Source organism: Corvus brachyrhynchos, unplaced genomic scaffold (genome assembly GCF_000691975.1).
Source record: "Corvus brachyrhynchos isolate BGI_N302 unplaced genomic scaffold, ASM69197v1 scaffold44, whole genome shotgun sequence".
Classification (NCBI taxonomy): Eukaryota; Metazoa; Chordata; class Aves; order Passeriformes; family Corvidae; genus Corvus; species Corvus brachyrhynchos.
The window spans coordinates 2,488,428-2,507,912 of NW_008238359.1; the positions used below are offsets into that span (position 1 = coordinate 2,488,428).

General features: G+C 40.3%; 1 protein-coding gene across 7 annotated transcripts in view; it reads right to left on the minus strand.

Moving 5' to 3' along the window:
* TENM4 (teneurin transmembrane protein 4) overlaps positions 1-19,485 on the minus strand; it is a 1,563,774-nt gene that overhangs the window by 199,912 nt on the left and 1,344,377 nt on the right. For 6 of the 7 annotated variants that reach the window (XM_017735917.1, XM_017735920.1, XM_008634916.2 and 3 more), the window contains 3 exons: positions 7,788-8,040; positions 2,823-2,921; positions 523-758 (listed from right to left, as the gene is read on the minus strand). In XM_017735917.1, the coding sequence (XP_017591406.1) occupies positions 523-758; positions 2,823-2,921; positions 7,788-8,040 (588 nt within the window). The remainder of the gene's footprint in view (positions 1-522; positions 759-2,822; positions 2,922-7,787; positions 8,041-19,485) is intronic. The other variant, XM_017735922.1, reaches the window with a different exon arrangement.

The following is a 19,485-nucleotide window of genomic DNA, read 5'->3' on the forward strand; positions in this document are numbered from 1 at the left end:
CTAAACCCAGTCCTCCTCCATCCTTCTGGTGACACTGTGAACTTCAATATAATTGGTTACATATCACTGAAATGAGTGTGTCACCAAGCAATAGAATTAAACCACATTTTTGTGTATCAGAATCTTGGTTCTGACCCTGTTCCATCAAAGTCAAAACCGACAGACCTGGATGTGACTGGGATTGGGACATGGACTTCACCACCTGTTTTAATGGGATGCTTAGAGAAAACCTGGTGGCTTTGCCTCACTCCAGGTACACTTTCCTGTGCAGAATGTAAACAGTCCATGACATTGAAGGGAGTACAACTCCCTCATATGACTCATGTTTTACTAAGCCCTTCTGGCTTTATGACAGGTGTTAAGCTCCCTACCACAACACTGCAACACAAACAAGTCAACAGATGCCTTATTTCCCCATCACTTTGTACCAGTCTTGACTCTCTGTTTCCCAAACATTAGCACTATGGGAGGGTTTGTAGAGAAATGAAATGAAAAGAAGAAAAACAACAGCAACAAGCTTACCTATGAAATAGGCCAGCAGGATCACCAGCGTGACTGAGATGACAATGGCACTCAGAGCAGCACATTTCCAGTTACAGTACTTATAGGGCTTCTTCAGGTTAAAGGCAGGCCTAGAAAAGGTACTTCTGGGAAGGGGCCTAGGGGGAGGTGAGTACACAGTGCTGGACGTCAGGGGATATCCCGGCGACGTTGTACAAAAAAGGGGAGAAGTGCCTCCAGGTTTGAACAGGAAGTGCCTGAGGGAAGAAAGACCAACAGCAAGTGACTCCTCACACAAATTGATGCTGAGGAAGACGTGGGGTGGGAGCATGGCGACTGCTGCCAGGACGAGGAAAGCAGCTCCACACAATGCTGGCTACTGACATGGATGGCATGCACAAAAGAGAAGAATAAAAATCAAAGGCAAGTCACACAGAGTAAAAGAAAACAAAACCAAACAAAAAAATCACAGTGCCAACAATGCCACAGAGAACTCTTGAAGGGCAGGAGTCCCTTCTGTGGAAGAGATGGCGTTAAGAGTGAGATGAATACCCCAAGCACAGCTACGACAGACTGGTGGCACGGGCAGAACCAGGAGCCTGCTCGCACTCCCACAGAAATGCCCTACAGAGGCTGAAGAGGCGCGGAGGTTGGATTAAAGAAGGGAGGGCGTTTATCAATTTACTGATCACTGCATGAGAGCGTTTTTTGTGTGGCATCGGTGAATGGAGATGGGGAAAAGGAGCTTAAGCCATTCCATAGCACCCAAATTGTCACAGAGGGCAATATTCACACTGTCCCCATCCAGCAAATTTAAGTGTCGGACAATGGCGTGGCTAAAAGCATCAAAGTCCTATGTACTGCCAGTGGGGAAAGGCACCCGCTTCCAGAAAGCAGTCCAGAGCAACTTGGATTGAAGCCTACCTTTAAAAAAGTGTGAATTACTGTAAAAGGCAACAGCATTTCCTGTCCAGCGACACATTGGGAGGCACCACATTTTGCCCATTATGACAAACGCAGCCTGAGAGCCAGCCTATGAGCACCTCGGGTGAGACTCATGGAAGTCAGCACAAAAAGAACACACTGAAGCCCATGAGCTCCTGAAATGAAATGTCCCAATGGGACTTCTGTCCACAGGAGTACTAAATGAAAAGCCTGATTTTGGTGGGACAACATGACATACAAGGCATTCAAATTCTGGGAATGAAACCTGGGAAATGGAGCGGACTAATCTACCACCATGCTGATGCAAAACAAAAATGCAGCTTGTGAGGAGTGAGAAACAGCCCCAGCACCCTTTGCATATCCTGCCATGGCTTGTGGGCCAGATTTGCAGCCAGAGTAAATGTAATCAGCATGGATTCATGGGAGTCAGTCAAGCCAGTGGCTAATACCAGATGAAGAGGTGATTGTTTTCCCCATGTAGTTACTTGTGCAGTTACAGGGGGAAATGTCATATTTGGAAACATCACAGTGCAGAAAAGCCACCAATTCGTGCAGTTAAATGTAACATATAATTATCCAAAAGAGGTGTCTGCAGTACTACAGCCACGCTTCTATTGATACTCTAAGCATGACTGCTGAGCATTAGAGAAAGATCCTTTATTTCCACTTATGCTCTACATAAAAAAAATAATTTTTACAAGTCAGATACTATCCCATGTTTTGAAAAGAATTTAGACAGAGACGTATCTGTTCTGAGCAAAGAGGTACCTGCAGTGTTCAAGTACACCAATAAGCTCTTGTGTGAATGACGGCTACCAAATTAGGAGCTGCCGCCAACACAAGATTCAACAGTTTTGGCACTGAGTATCAAGTTAAAAGCTGATTGTAACTTAAAAGTTGTGATCAAAATTTGCGTAAAGATGCCAGAATGGGTGGTTAAGTCAGACTCCAAGGCTTGGCTTACATACACCACTAGCAGACTCTTGTCAGATAAGGTATGTGGAAGACATCAGTTTAAAAATGAAGTGTCAGGCTGTCAGCACAACTATGGTTTCAGATTTTTACGAAAATTAAATTAATTTTAGTTAATATGGGACTCTAAATTGCTGTAGGTACTTCTTACGTATGAAATGACTTTCAAAACAACAAGGAGATAAAAAGCAAATTGCATGCAGTGGCTCACTAGCATATTAATGAGTTTGCCATTAGTATGTACAGGACACAATGCTCCAAGCCCCAGAAATTAATTTTTTAAAGCCATTGGAAGAGGTCAGCAATGTTGTTGCCCTTAAACATCACTGATATGACCAAATGCTTTCATGCAAGGATCATAATGACTGTACAGTAAACAGGAAGACCACGTAAGTGTCACATACCCATCATTGTAAGCACCGTCATGTCGGGAGGAGGTGAGAATGTCCATCTCAATGAGGTTGTCCTGCAATGTCTCTAGGAATGTCTGCTTTGCTATGTTTCTACATACATATGGAAACATGAATGAAGCCAGTGAGTCATGCATATATGAAGTGTGATCTTATAAACCACAATGGTTATAGTGCAGTTGTGCATGGAATTAGAATGATGGACCATATATTTATATGTATAAGATGCTACACATATACATATATAGCTTTTAAAAATGTTCACTTCTTTATATATACACTATATATATGCATATACACACATATAAGCACACACGCCCATGTGCATGTATAGAAAAAGTTGATGTCTTTGTTCATTGCACATTATTCATTGCCAGTGACATGTGAAACCTTCTGAACTCCTGGATCCAAAGGACTAGATTTCAATCCAGCCCAGCTGTAATCTGGCTATACTCCTGCATCTTTATTACTGTTACTCTGAAAAGGCACACCACAGTATCTATATCCCACTGTGGCCAGACCTTCGATTTCCAGCAAGAATCTGCCACATCTTTGCACTTTAGTTTCAGTTTTGGATTTGAGAACTTTTTAGTTTCCAATTTGATTAATTTGTTTTCCTTTGTGGAATAATAACGCACTATTTAGAGTAAAATGTAAATTTTCAAAATGTAGATTTTGCTCAATATGAATATTCCACATAAAAGTCTCTTGGTGACAAGCAGACAGAAGCTAGAAACAGGTTAAGCTGTAACCCAAATTCCAACACCAGAGTACTGGTTATAATCTGGATAATACAGGCAATAAGCAAGATACTCAGGGCCCACACATGCAAATGCCTGGGATTAACCCTGCACACAGTAGCAGCATTTTGCAGTATCTGTCCTCCCGGCATGTTCTTTTATGAGTCACATTTTGACCTATAAATGCTATACTGTTTCGTACTTTTTGAGGAGAATAGCAGGAACAAAAAGAACTAACTCAGAGGCACAGCTGGGAACAAACTGTGTCTTTCTTGCCTTTGGGCTTGTTTCTCAAGACCTGGCAAAAGAACATTCTTCCCATGTTTTTTAAAACAAAATACAAAGTCCTGGTTTTTCCCATGTCTGTTTTCAGCAATAAAACTGAATTTAAGCCTGAATGTGAATAAATCCCCTGGCAAAAACTAGTAAAAGAAACATAACAGCATTGTCACACTTTATCACTTATGCAGGATTAAGAGCTTAGAGGGTGTAAGTGACATGAACTCTAACAAGAACTCCTGTCAAAGAAACTGGATTCAGGTAACATGCTAAACCAAGAGAAACCAGCCCTGTCACATTATACAAATCTTGAAACTGTTTCTTCTAAGATGTTCTCAAACCTAGTTTTCATTTCTACTTCCTCCTCTTCCTGCTGCTAATGCCAGCACTCGTTTAGCTCAACTCCCTGCTTTTGGAGGCCTTTCGGCTGCTTTGACAGAACAGATCTACTCCTTGATCTGAATGAAAGTGAAGTGACTCCTATTCATAGCTTTGGGTAAAGTGGATCAACATGCATGAGCTGTGTGCCATAGCACTTGAGACATCAATCCATCCCCAAGTGTTTGGAGCTTCCTCACATTCCCTGGGAATGCAGGAAAGATTGGATGTTGAGTTCAATGCAAAAAGAAGCAACATATGGGCATGCACTGGGCATTTAATGGGTAAGAGGCAAGGCATCTAGCAACACACCAATCAATAAAAGTTCATCAGCAGTTAAAATCCATGTCGAACTGTTTTCATGAATTTCAGTTGTGGATTGTCAATAAAACAGAAGAGGGGAGGGTTATATAATCTCATAATGTATGCATTTGCAACAGAAAGGTCACTGGGTCACCTGAGGGACTGATGCATGACTGTCCTCCTCATGGAAGGCTCACAGATGTGCTCCCTTGGAGATTACCTGTAAAGCGCTGGCTAGTTACAAAACACTCTCCCTTCTCATTAACAGTAGTGGTGGCAGAAATCTGACCTTACATGATTAGCATGTGAAATTTCCTGGGAATGAAAGTCTCCTGAAAACTGTTGGTTTGTCAGCTAAAGGTCCATCTAGTTGGCACTTATTTGCTCCCACAAGGTCAAGTGTAAAGGAACAGAAAGGAGGCCACAGAAGAAAGAAGACTGAGGAATAAATATGGGGGGAACTGACTTACCTGTCAGGAGTGACTGCTGAGCAAAGATCTTCTCATCACAACCTTGATAATACATGGCTTTTAAAGCAACAAAAAAGGGAGCAGACAGGAAAAGAAAGAGGAGAAAGGAGAAACAGAGAAAAGGGAGTAAAGGGAAACTAATGAAAAGGAGGGAGAGAAGAGGGGGGGCTCTTCCTCTTGCAACATACAAAATTCTCAGATATGCTCATCCTGTCAGTTGTCTAATTGTGCTACACACGTCTGCCTGCCTTTGCACTATGGTTTGGAAATTTCCAGGCAGGGATAAACCATTCCAAATTCCCAATTGTGAAAACTGCCTGGAGTCTATGGCAGTGAAAATCAAGTCACTTCAAATTCTGGTTAAATTCTGTAACTGTAGGCATATTTCACAGCCTGTGACAATCCTCATTTAAAAGATTCAGCTTTTTTCTTCTTGTGTTCTCTCTCTGTTGATTAAAAAAAAAAAAAAATGGCAATACAATTCCATTTTTGACATGAGATAACTATAATCTCCTAACTTCAAAAGCCTTTATTCTTGGATTAATGTCTCTTGGCCAGGATTTGTATTTCTACTTATTGGACATTTTATTCTCTTAGGTGATGGTCTTTTTTTTTTTTTTTTGGGTTCTAAAAATCTTTGCAGTGGAGAAGATGGGGAAGAGCAATTTCATGGAAGAGGCTGAATTGGGCATCCAAGTTTGCTAAACAGCCCTGAAGCCTTGTCTTTTATGTCTACACAATTCCCACTGAAGGAAATGGAAGACCTCTGCGTGCCAGAAGAGCTGACTGTCAGAGTGGAGATTAGTCACAGATATACTGATCATCTATGCAGCTCAGCCTCCTCTCTTTATGACACCACTGTAACACATTTTATTTTCTTAATGTTGTAAGAGTGAAGGAACAGTCAGTAGCGTTCATTTGCTGTTGGCACAAAATTACACATTATGTTCCAACATGCTTGTTGTAAAAAGGAACACTGGGCAAAATTACGCCATTTCAACCACTGCTTCAAAAGCCCCAACATCAGTCTTGAAATGAGCTGTTTTCTACCAAATTAATAAAATGGCTAGACTGAGGAACAAGTACAAATGTGACTGATCCGTGATGCTAGTGAAATTATCAAATCATGCAGAAAGAGCTCTTCATGCAGGTAGACCTCAACTTCCAGCCTGATTAACAGCAATAATGTGACCAATCCAACCTGCGACAAGAGCAGTCTGATTCAGATCTTGAAAAATTTTCATCCACAATAATTTCATAGAGAAGAAATGAGGACAGCCTTTCAGGTTTTGCACTACTAAAACAGTATATTATCTCTTCTACAAAGCATTCATGACCTGGCTAGGGAAAGGCACAGGGCTTCCTTCAGAATTACAGAGGATTATCACAAAAGGGCTGCAGGAGTGGGTCCTAAGTATTTTTTAATGTAATTTTAATAAGAAATATCACATAAATGCTTGGGTATTTGTGCTTGAGAATTACTAACACAATATAATTACTGAAACTGTTGCCAAATCACACTTGCATTACTTGCTTATAATTTTGTCTTAATCTTTTGGATCCAGCTTCTTAGTTGAGTCTTTTTAATCAAGCAGTCACAGAGAAATTAATTATCTTTAAATGCCATAAAATGCGATATTGAGGTTGTTTTGGAGATTTCAAAGGACCAGCTCATTCTCAAAAAGATTGACAGATGTGCTCGTTTTTAAAAAAAACATTCTCTTAGCAGAAGTTGGCAAAACTGGGTACAATTTGTCCCAGGGTACAGCTATTGCTGCTTTCAGTGAGATTCCCACAGGCAGTGACGTGACAAATTTGGGCCCTGTCTCAGTTTTCCGTTATTTTATGTTTTTTGCTGTCTAAAATCTTGTTGGTTTGAGAAGGCTAGACAAATGAAGGAACAAAGACAGCTGAGCAAGCGCACTGCATTTTAGGCTTGGAAGACTTCTCTCCAGACTGAAAAAGACACCATATATGGGGGCTAATGACTCCAGCATCCCCAGCGGCCGCTCACTAGCAAAGGAATAGGTGAAGCAAAACCTCTGGAGAAAGCAACTGGGACCGCAAGTAGATGCACTCACCATCAGATGGGAGGACTGAGGCTGAGGGAGTATGAGAGCTCTCTTTTCCAGAACCTACACAGAACCTGAACAAAGCTATGAACTAGAACAACTTGGTACACGCTTGTCACACCCTTCACATGTCGCACAGGTGGAAAATAATTTGAGAGCTAAATGGAAACACCATTAACTGACTGATGCCCTGCCATCCAGTGTTTCATGCTTGCTGGAGCAATGTTGAAAAAGTCAGCAGCTGACCTCTCCTCATTAGGTGAAACAGGATCAACCTTTCCTGAATGATGTACTATGAAAGTACTGCTTGATGAGGCACAGCTACAAGGCTAAATCTTTTCAATATACTGACTGATTTCAGTTTTTTAAATAGGATATTGATTTATCCTACCACATAGAAAGAAAAGACATTAAAGGAAAATACAGGAAAGAAAACCAAGAACATTTTAATCTATGATCCTGATTCCAATTTTAAATGAGGAAAATAACCTTATGAGCAGCTGGTAAAGACAACATTTTTACTTTATGAAAGAAGAGCAATTTCCTCTTCTCCTAGTCCAAATAAAAAGACACAAGGAATAATAAATACAACGCAAAATGCGTAAGTCAAACACCAGTTCACAAACTAGGTGGTTAGCTATGCAGATGTGTGTATTTTCCATAACATCCTGAGCACACACAGTCAGAACATTGTAAGTACTAAAGAAAGTGACCTACCTTGTCTCCAGTGGGATGTTACTGTTGAGTAACCAGTTGTCCTGAGCATGGGCTGGCTCTTGAGTAGTGGCTGGTTGTTCTCCAGAAAGAGAGTGGTCTGTAGGAGCTGGGCTGGGGTTGCTGCGTGGAGTGAAGTTCCCTCTGTTCAGGGAATTGATGGAGGCCGCATGATGCTGATTTGGGGTGTGAGCATGTGATATTGGAGGTGGTGGAGTTCGAAGTCTTGAATGATTTTGAAGATTTGGAGGATGCTCTAAAACATAAGTAAAATACTTATAAGGCTCATGATTTGAGTGTTCATTTATGTGCAGACAGTTCTAAAAAGTATGAAGGCTGGTGCCACATATCCCAGATGAAACTCAAAAGGGTAAAACAGCCTTGTTCCATATGTTCTAATGACACAGCATTGATCCCTGAGCCAGCTAGAAAAATAGTTCAGTCTCATGCACAAAAGTTATGAAAGTTTAAAGCACTGCAGAAAGGCTGTCCTGACAGCCAAGTTAACTCCGATAAACAACTGCAGGTTGCAAACTGCAATCTATCTGTGGCACTGATTTGTGATACAGCATGAAAAATACAACCAGTCTGGATAGATAACACGTTAGAGCCATTTTATGATGGATATACAGCTCCCAGAGAAGTTTGTTCTGCTCGTTTTGCCTCAGAACTTTCAATAGTTAACAAGAAGACTGAGACTTGGTTTAGGGAAAGCCATGAAAGCGTGTCAGGACTATAGAGTTTTAACAAAATCCAATAGTTTGTACTGTTAGAAACGTAGTCAAACTGAGTAAAAAACGCATGTGATGTAAAAACCGAGGTGTCAGGAAAATGGAACAACATACAGTGAAGAAAGATGTAAAGATCAGTGATATGGCTACTTTGAGTAAAACTCTAAGTATTTCTTAGCGAAGAGACTGAAGAAGGCAGACTGAGGAAGACAAACACCTAGGAAAGATGAATCTAGGGCTGATTATAGCTGTATTTTTACTTTTTTTAGCTAATCATAATGCACTTTTTTCATATTTTTTTTGGAAATGAAGAAAACTAAATTTGATGGAAATGGAGGGAGATTGACAGTTCAGCACACTGCATATGAGAAACAGGAAACATATACCTCTCTGCTTTTAGTGGGTTCATGCTCAAAAGTCATTAGTACTGTGCACTGGAACAGGTTACCCAGAGAGGTTGTGGAGTCTTCCTCACTGGAGATATTTGAGAACTGTCTAGACACAATCCTGTGCCATGTGCTCTGGGATGACCCTGCTGGAGCAGGAGGTTTGGACCAGATGACTGACTGTGGTCCCTTCCAACCTCACCCATTCTGTGATTTTGTAATACACAGTACTTTTGTGATGCCTTATCAGAAAAGAATGCCTATCCTATCAATCTTACCAGACTTCTGTATCATGAGAAATTAACACCCATTTATTCTCTAATTAGAGACCTCAGAACTGAATGAACTGTATGGAGTTGTAAATTACAATGAATGGTATCAGACATCTAATGATACTTCGGAAATTTGGATTAGGACTTGGATTTAGGAGAGGAACAGAAAAAGCATTCACAGTATCTCTGTAACTTCTCAGATAGTTAAACACATTAGATAAAACATGAAGATGTGTGAGACACAGCCATCCTGTCCTTCCTCATCCTGCATTGACTCACACTGCTTCATCATTAACTATGGCTGATTATACCAGAACTTAGGGTGCTTGAGGTGATCTAGCAAAACAATACATGTTAATTACAAGGGTGCCATTATTCTGATTGAACATATATTTACCTCTGGCTTTGTCACATTAGAGACGCAACCAGGGGTATATATTCCACTAGTGGTTTTAGGGTCCCAATCCATTTTACCTTAAACCCCCAGAAAGGTCAGATACATACCTACTGGTCTCTCTATTTTATGTCAGTACAACAGAAAACAACAAGCCCGAACAAAGAGGTCTACACTGGTCATCTACATTCAGACAAACAGACTTTTCATGGGAATCTAAGGAACTACTCAGAAATCTGACTTGGAACAGCTCAACCAATCTTTACAATGCCCTGTAAGGCCAATAATACTGGCCTCTGACTTGCATGTCAGCCAGCAGATTGAAGGGAAGAGCAATGAGCATGGACCGTACAGACAAGAAATATCAGAACTAAACCAGGTCTGACCGCAGCTCTGTAGCACCATGTGAATTGAAAAGTCCAACCATTCTTGGACTGGATATTCCTGGGGATTGTTGTTTAGTTGAAGTCCTGACCACTGAGGCAATAAAAACAACAGTGGAAGAATTCTACACCTGGCTTAGTTAAATTAATGACTCTTTTCCTACTCAACAGACAGGAACCAAGATAGGAACAGTGTATTAAATCCAAGCTGAGAGAGACGAACACGAATAGAGGGTTTTCAACTTTTAGGGCTGTCAATCTATCACCATTACTAAGAACTTAATTCAGCCCAGAGAAGATAACTTGTCTATTCAGGAGAAACATACTAGAGGTTTCCAAGACCAGCTATGCAAGTTTTCAGTACAGCTCATGCCTGAGATGAGTACTCTGTGCAATCTACAAAGGGGCTAAAAGGGTAGATCTTGGAATAAACAACAGACCTTCCGCGAAGTTCTCCTGCTATTGGTTGACTTTTCCTTCTGGAGGCACCATTTTCACATTGTGAGTCAGAGCCTGTTTTCAAAGATCTGTTATGTAAATTCCAATTTACACCATATTATTACAGACACATCGCAGATGCTATTATGGATAATGCCTTCAAATCAAGTAAAAATGTGTTATTTTCATTCTCTATTTTCATATCCTCCATGATTTCTTTGCTAAGTAAAGACAGCACATCTATCTTACTATGGTCTGTGTGATTTTTCACAGCATTTTATAGCTTGTATTTCTTTTTTTTCTGACATTTAGGTAGCTTTTCCTTCCAGAATGTTTTTTATTTCATTCATATACAAATTCTGAACACTCATGTCATGTCTGAGCACTACTGAATTTAATATACCTTGACTAGAATTAGTAATTATTTCCCTTGCTTTATGATACTTTTTTTCCATTGTCTTCTTCTCGAATTAAGGAACATTAGAAATAAGGTGTAGACAAAAGCACAAGCTAGGAAATCTTTCTACTTGCAGCTGTGCAGGATTTTCTTGATGCAGAAAAACCTGTTAAGGTTCTTACCCTTTGTTGTGACCAAAGCTTCAATGGGATTTGCAATGGATCATGAAAGCCCACCAAAAAAAAATTCTCTCCCGATTTCCTAAAATTTCAACGGCCCCCTTATCTGAATATGCTTGGGAAAGCTGCAGATGCCCCACTGCTGGAAATGTTCAAGGCCAGGCTGGATGGGGCTTTGAGCAACCCAGTCTAGTAAAATGTGTCCCTGACCATGGCAGGGGTTTGGAACTGAAAGGTCTTCAAGGTTCCTTCCAACCCAAACTTGTGATTCTATGATCATTAACTAGACCCACAATGTCTGAGTGATATAAACTGTGTGGCTGTATTTCCCCAGAGGAAGGAGAACTTAATGCTGGCTGCAATGGCTCTCTTACATCATGTATGTGCATAAATCTTACACAGTGGGAAGATGCTCAGATCATCTGCTGTCTCTTATAGAGAATTGAATTTTTACAGATCCCACCACATAGGTGGGATACAGGGGAAGTCTAATACAGCTCTCTACATCTACCACCAAGCCTTTACTGGGACAACAGCACCACAGGAATTCAGAAGACTTTACAGAGGAGCAGGACATTGTGGCCAGTGCACAGACTGTACAAGATTCCCCAAGACCCTTCTTAACCAAGAATAAGATGGCTAAATGTGACTATCTGTAAGCTATCTTTGTTTACTCCAAAAGCAATAATTTTTAACATTTTCCTTCTTGCAATTTTCCTCTTTTGTTTCTAAAAAGACACAGACTTTATCATTCTCTCTCTACTTGTTGTTAGAATGAAAAACCTGACATAAGCTACTCAGAAGGATCAGGTGACATAACAAAATACCAAGGAATAAAACAAACACCTTGTAAAACACCTCTCCCCCACCCATCCAAATTTTTAATAGTCTCAGAGTCAAGCAAAACCGTTTAAGGGTTGATTTTTGCCTTGAAGGGAGAACAGAAGAGACCTGTCAATAGTGAAAGAGTCTTAGACACCAGTCCCAGTCTTAGACACACCAGGTGCCAACGAAAGAGCATCCCAGAGATAAAGTTCAGTATTTCTAGAAGATAGACTGGCAATTGTGGAAGACTAAATAGCCCAGAACTTAAAGAGCACCCCATAAGCCTCATTTTCCCTAATGGGTATCCAAAGTGTATCTATGTAAGTATTCAAATGTAAGGAAACTTTAGAAATCTGAATGCAAAAATCACTGATAGAAATTAAGCTGCTTTTGTGTTGGGATTTTTTACTTGTTTTGTAACATTAAAATGTCATTGATGAACACTGACTTGGTAACCACAGATAAAACAGAGATGTAAGATAATACAGTTAATGAAGCTTGTACTTGGTATTTATTAGAGAGTCTTGACAGAATGCTGTGAATGAAGAGATGAATAAATTTGAACCATAAAAACATTACCAATGAGGAACTAATATGACAAAATTTCAGTAAAAGGTCTGAACCTCATGTTCCTTTTCTCTCCCTTAATCTTTAATGAGTAGTACTGTTTTGAAATTAGTCTATGTAACAATTACACTTTCTGATTCATTAGGTTTTGGGATTGTGTTCAGGGCAAATGTGCTAACCTCTGAGTGAAAAATACATTCTCATTTTTTCCCCAGCTTCTTCTGCTCCTCCACACATTTGTCATTTGTATGTCTGCTCACATTCAGACAGACTGATGCCTAACTGGTGTCTGGATTAGGCACAGGAAATATTTCTCTTTACTTACTGTACATATTGCCAGGTGGAATGAATCACTCAGTGCTCCCTTGAACTTCAGCTCCACAGTAGCTGTGATGACGAACTTGGTAGTGTGACTTTGGGCAATCGTGCTTGTACCCACTCACAAAGAAATACATTCCCAGACCCCATCCTGCCACCCCTTGCAGAGGAAACAATCTTCTTTAGAACAATAAACTCTGCATTCAACTGACAGAGTAGCAAAGAGCCTTGCTTCAGCTACAGGACCCACTTCAATCTGCTGCAGATGTACACGCACAGAACTTGCACCAACCAGCTGAAATCACCTTCACAGGGCTCCCTGTCCTATTGGATGCCACTCCATATGGGAGCTGGGGTGCTTCTCTCATTGATCTGATGAGACACCTAAGGTCAGGTGGACTAGGAAAGATTGAACTGGGTCTTTTCCACCATCTTTGCAGGGGGCACAGGGAGTTTGCTATTAAACGTGAGACTGCTTGCCAGAAACAGGTTCCCTATCTCACACATGACACGCCAATGATGGTGTCTGCAAAATGAAAAGCAAGCAGAATATTTAACCCCCAATTTGGCAGATAATAGAAAAATATTAGGACGAAAATCAAAATGGGAGGAGTTGCCTGCTTGGAGTGGCTTTTGGTGACAGCCTGGATGAACTGCAGACCCAGTTTTTCTTCTATTTGCAGACAATCCAGATGAATGTGCAACATCTAGACTGAGCTGAAACAATGTGCAAAGGTACCTCACTTGTACCAAGCAGGTCCATCCCAGGGCTGGCACTGATATTCTGCAACCTAGAGGAGAATTTCCTCCTTCAAGGAATGTGTGACAACACTCTCTGTCGCCAGGGGACACTGCATCAAGAAACCCACCACACAGGAGGGTGAAAAGAGGTGGAGTGAAATAGGTCACTCACTAGTCAGAGGATTTCTGAGCAGAGATGACTGTTTTCCTTCACTAGCACTTAAAACTTAGTGTTAAAACTCAAGTGACTGAATCTCTCCTTAAGAAGTACATCCACTGAATTTGACTTAAGACTAGCTTTTCCTACTACCAAGTGGAGTGTTTGCAACATACTGTGAAATACATCTTTTCCTGCAGCAACATCTTGTGCCCCTGGTTTTCAAAATGCTAAGTCACAAAATGACACTGAAACATAAAAGGAAAGCGAACTGCTGATGTATAATCTTCGTTAAGTAACAAAATAACAAGAGGACAGCTACCTTGATGCTTTTTTCTCTATTTTATTTTAAGTAACAGAGTAATAGGGAGCAGCTCTTCCATTAAGGACTCTCACCAGAGAAAAGCACAGTCCTCATCATGCAGTTAGAATCATCAGTGTCTATGTACCGGCTCTGTAGAGTATTCTGGTTCAGAGTCTTTTTTAAGCTGAATTCCTTGAGTTGCAATCTTCACAGCCTTGTATCTCACCTGTACTTTATAATGCCATGTGCATAAACACACAACTGACTGTGGATGATTAAAGCCTAAAGGAGAGTTTTTCTACATGCACCTGTATTGCGAATTTGGTGCAGTCTTTTGTTCAGAAAAATCCACAAGCATTGGAAACTACTTACTAGAGGAACATCGGCTATACAGATGTAAATAGTTTTGAGTATCCCTCTAAATGTGCAGCTTGGACACTGAATTTGCAATAGCAAGTGCTACAAAGAGTGAGCACAAAAAAAGCTGCAGAATATAAAACCTGCAGTGTATTTTCATGACAACACTACTCAGTGTCCCTGTGAATGTCTCCAGACACTGTCCATAGCTATTTTAGATACTGCAAGTAAAGCTACACATATCAGGACCAATGCAGAAAGACTCTCTAACTATCAAAATCTAAACCTGACTTCCAACAGTATATAACGTGTTAAACAGACAATCATTCTTCATCTCACAAACTGACCATAACAAGTAGCAAGTGGAAATGGGGGACCTCAAAAGCAGACAGCAGATAAAATGGCACCTTGTTACTGACTGACAAGACTAGACTGTATAAACTTACTAAGACTTCATTCTGAAACTTTACCAAGTCATATCTGTACTTAAGAAACTTCATTTGTTTAGATCAATTACATCAAAAATCAGGCCCACTTAGATACCATCTGTGCACGTGTAAAATGAGTTGAAGCTCCTCTCCAGCTGCACAGATCAAACAGTTCATTGGCTTTACTGCTTATAGAAAACCATGGGTGCACGAAATCAAGTCCAAACAGCTATCTCCTCTGTATTTGGTTCATCAAATGCATACATTACATGCAAACTTTCCTCTCAAGTGCCCGAGTGCCTTTGCAAAAAGCAAGATATTGACTTCTGGGTTTGAAATCAATTTTTTGTTTGATGCTGGGCTCTCAAGCTTTGCCTGTACACAGTCAGCAAGAGCTCTGGGTGGTTGTTTTTTCATCAGTATGCATCTGATTGAATTGAATGCCCTACAAGTAATGGTTTTAAAAAGGTCCAGGTCACCAGCAAAGGATGACATGCAGACTTTTAACTCATGGTGTTCATTACTCAATAAAAGGGAGTCACAGTCTAATAAAATCAAGGCTGAGTATTACTGTTTAGCCTCTGACAGTTTATGAAGAATCATTGTCTTTAGCACAAAGGAAAGTGGAAAAAACCCAGAGTGTCTGGCAGAGTGTAAATTTAAATAACATATTTAAATTGTGAAATAATTTACGGAAAACACAGGAAAGTAGCTTCTACAATGCCCAACTAAGCACATTTTCCTGCAGCCCTGGAGACTCTGAATTTTCTGCTGGACTTACTGAAAAGGAACATCTTTAACTACCCTGATACCAGTACTACTAGAGGCAATAGTAGCCTTTGAAGTCTCAAGCTGTTGAACTGCTGGCCTTTCTGGTTGAAGCATATAAACAAACAAATAAACAATGCTTCATTAGAGATCCTTTCCTCTCAGAAATGCCCCAAACGTAGAAACTGACCATCAGCCTCACCATTCTGGTGAGATGCTGCAGTCAACCACACTGTGCTCTCAGCCCCCTAGGTCTGGGTCCTCAGGTATGGAAACCTGTAATTGCTGCTCTCCTGATTTTCACGAGGATGCTCAAATGAGTTTGCTGTGCTATTCTGACAGCACCGATGGCTCCCGTAAGCTCCCTTCCAGCTAAATGACTGAGGATAAACCTCTTCTGCTGCATCTTAACAGGGTGCAGCACCTTAATGTGAGACAAGAAAACCCACTGGCCTGGAGCAAAGGATGCCACATTCATGCTCTGATTTCAAGTTGCTACAAATTACACTCATCAAATATTTCTAAACGTGTGTGTCTAAAACTTCAAAACCTACTTCCTGAAGAACTGGGAGCCTGTAGCTTTCTCTTTTCTAAGTAAGGCAGGTAGGAAGTCAGTACTTCTGAAGCTATGTGCCTTTTATGAAGTGTTAGAAAGGTGTATTAAATTCACCATGTTTTCTATATTGCAAAGCATGCTATATGAACCCTAAAATCCATTTGTAGTCACCCATGATATCCCAGTAGCTGTGGTTTAGCCAATGCCTATGCACTTAGAGAATTACAAGTCTCCTGTCTGAAGCGTCCAACTTGCACAGACTTGGCAAAATATCCTTCATGCATAAAAGGGTGGAGAAATGGGTGCCATCCCTCATGCCTGAAGGCCTGGAGAAATGGAAAAAATTCTGATTTGCTGCCCCCTCTGCTGCACATTTAAGGAACACAACTGTTATTACACCTAAGATTGCTCTTCTTGAAAGAAATGTAGTGCATTTCTCTGATGTCTGCAGTTTATTGACTTGAGGCCCCAAGGAGCTCTTTGATACAGAGAGAGTTTTGCTCATTTCCCTGCATACACTGTCTCCTGTGTCTGTTTTGTGATCCTTTCATCCAGTAACATATGGAGACAAATATATATATATATATATATGAATCAGATAACCCCACAGTTCACCCTTGTCCAAACCAGACATGATTACCTGTATAGTTACACAGGCAAATTTCTGAACTGTTTGTGTAAAGCAGATCCTGAACTAAAGTACATCAGCAAAAGGTGCCTCCAGCTGCTGTAACAGCAAATAAACTCAGGATTTTGCCAGCACAGCTCTCAGATATTGTTGGCTTTTTGTTTTTTCATATACCTACATTAGAAAAAGCTTTGAAATATAGACTTGATCTTTGTCTGTTTTTCCCGAAAAATAAAATGAACAAACAGTCTTTATTTTGCTTACGCCCTTCAAAAATCTTATCTAAACTGCCGCACTGTTGTGACTTAGCTGTACACAAACAGACAGGACTGACAGATCCCCAGTTCCATCAGCAAAGCTGACTATTTATAGCAGCTGAGGAAATAGTCTGGTTTATGTATTTTTTACAATGTTGTTAGCCATGACAATTCAGAGCCCATCCTTTTGCAAACATGAAGCACACAAGTTCTGTGCAGTTCGGCCATGTGTCAGGACCAGGTACGTGCCCTTAGTGGTCAGGGTGAGATTAATATCCTGCAAAAAAATTTTAAAAATTTGCTGTATTCATTGTTAACTTGCAAGCTGTGGGTCTGGATTCCAACCTCAAAGGGCATGTAAATCCCAAAGCCACCAGGGAGTTGCATGGGACAAACACGTGAGGTAAGGTTTTGTCCCTTTCTTTTTCATTTATACATGACCCAGGCTTGTGAATGAATAAGTCTCTGGAAACACACAATTCCATTACTTCACAGCAAAGTGCTTATGGAATGTGACATGATGTGGTCCAGCACAATGCCAACAAGCACTAATGATTTTAATTATTTACTCTTGAGAAAGAAATGGGGAGATTTCATGTTGGCAGCAACTGAAATAAACTAATTCAAATCTTTGTTGGCAAATAGAGATTTTTTTCATGACTTTGGATCAGCTTCTGTGCATGCTACCCCCCAGGTGCCACCAGAGGCACTGCACAGTACAGAACTAGTTCTCTAGTTTTTCCTTTGTTACCCACCCCTTGCCCCAATCCTCCTTTTAATTTTTTTTCCTGCCTTTAAAGTTTTAACAAAGCCAATTCTGTTAAACACCTCCAAAGCACAACATAAACTGGTGACAACTCCATCTGACAGCTGTGACTGACATGGTGTCTGTCACAGTGATTAATAACTACATCCCCGCCCCACCCACAGCATACACAAAGCTGACTGACTTCCTTTGGTGAAAACCATGGGTGCAGTTGAGTTAAAATCTCTCTGCACAGGTGGAAAACCTTATTCCTTTTGGCACAGGAATCTGATTTGTGAGGGCTGGGCTCCATGACCTTTCCCTTCAGGTACTATTTGACATTCTTGGAAGCACTATGGCAGACGGCTGCACTCCAAATAATTCTGAAACAGACATAAAACTTTTATATTTTTATTAACACTTGAAGAGGCCACTAAAAGAAAATCAAAACTATGAATCTGTCAAGACACCCCTCAGCAATGCTGCACTTTGTTCACAAAAGCACCATGATGGAATGGCAATGTAGCTTGTCCAGTGTGTATGTTTTTCTGACTATTCATAATGCCTCCACCCCTAAAAACCTCAGTACTAATTGACACAGGCCCTTTGGCAACACGTCTGAGAGGAAATATTCATGGTGAGTCTCATTTATCACTTTCTTTTTTTTTACTTATACATTCTATGTTATAAACCTGTAGTGCTTAAAATACATCAACAAAACTATAAATACATCTAAATATTAATAGATCATAAAGACATATGTACATATTCTGATGTTAATTTTTCACCCTATTATTCTGAATGTATCTTTGTATGTCTTTCTGCCTTGTTTCAGCTAGACAAACGTGTACGAATGTATACTGTGCTACAGAGACATAAAAAACATGTTATAGTTAAAAGATTTTGATCTTTTCTTAATTCCTCCTCTTAACTTTTTTGTTTCCCTTCCAGGAGCTATTGCCTTTACTGGCAGTGATGATTTCTGCCCTTCAACTTTCATCTTAGAAAATAGGCTAATTTAACATGAATAAATGAAAAGACTTCTGGTAGAACAAAAAGACTGCCCTAGCTTTTCTGCAAAAAAAGAAGTATCAAAATTATTATTTATAATCCTAGTGCTTATTGTGGTTTTCTTCAGTGCAAGAGAAACAGATAAACCCCACAGTACCAGGCTATACAGCAGTTGTTGTCACATGCACAAGGCAGAAAAGGTTTGAGAGAGGCAGATCTATTTCTGCAAGTCATTCTTCATCGACACAAGCCTACAAACTGCCCATGTGTGAAACTGTCACTGGATTAATACTGGTATCTCTACACATGCCAAGGGGAGATTTTCAGATGCCATAACAGAACTAAGTTATGAGCTCCCATTTCTGCCACTCAGTGGTATCTGTGACCTTGAAAAATTCAGCATGAACCATGAAAATTTTAAAATCAAATTAGCGATACTGGTGCAGATCCCTGAAGCCAGGTGCTTAAGTTGTTTAATAATGTACTTTGGAAATACAGAGTCCTAGCAGTGTCTGAAGTCCAATATTATCTGCAGATTCCCTTGGCATGTGGCAGTTCGAGAGAGTGACAGTGCACTCAGATAACACTTTGGCGTGAAGCGTGCGACTTTAAAGCGCAGATTATCACCAAAGATGAGTTTTCTAAGGTTCTTTTCATTACCTCCTGTAAGTGCTCTTGACATTCTCTGAAGCAGTTTAGGAGAGCTTCCTAGGAAAAATGTCAAAATAAAGTAGTAATTTTCTTATAATATTGTTCAACAAATGTGAGCACGGAATGGTTAAGAAATGAAGATCGGTGGCTTATGAAGATGGTGCACACATGCACACATCTCTGTATTATTGAGGGCCTTGGTGCGATC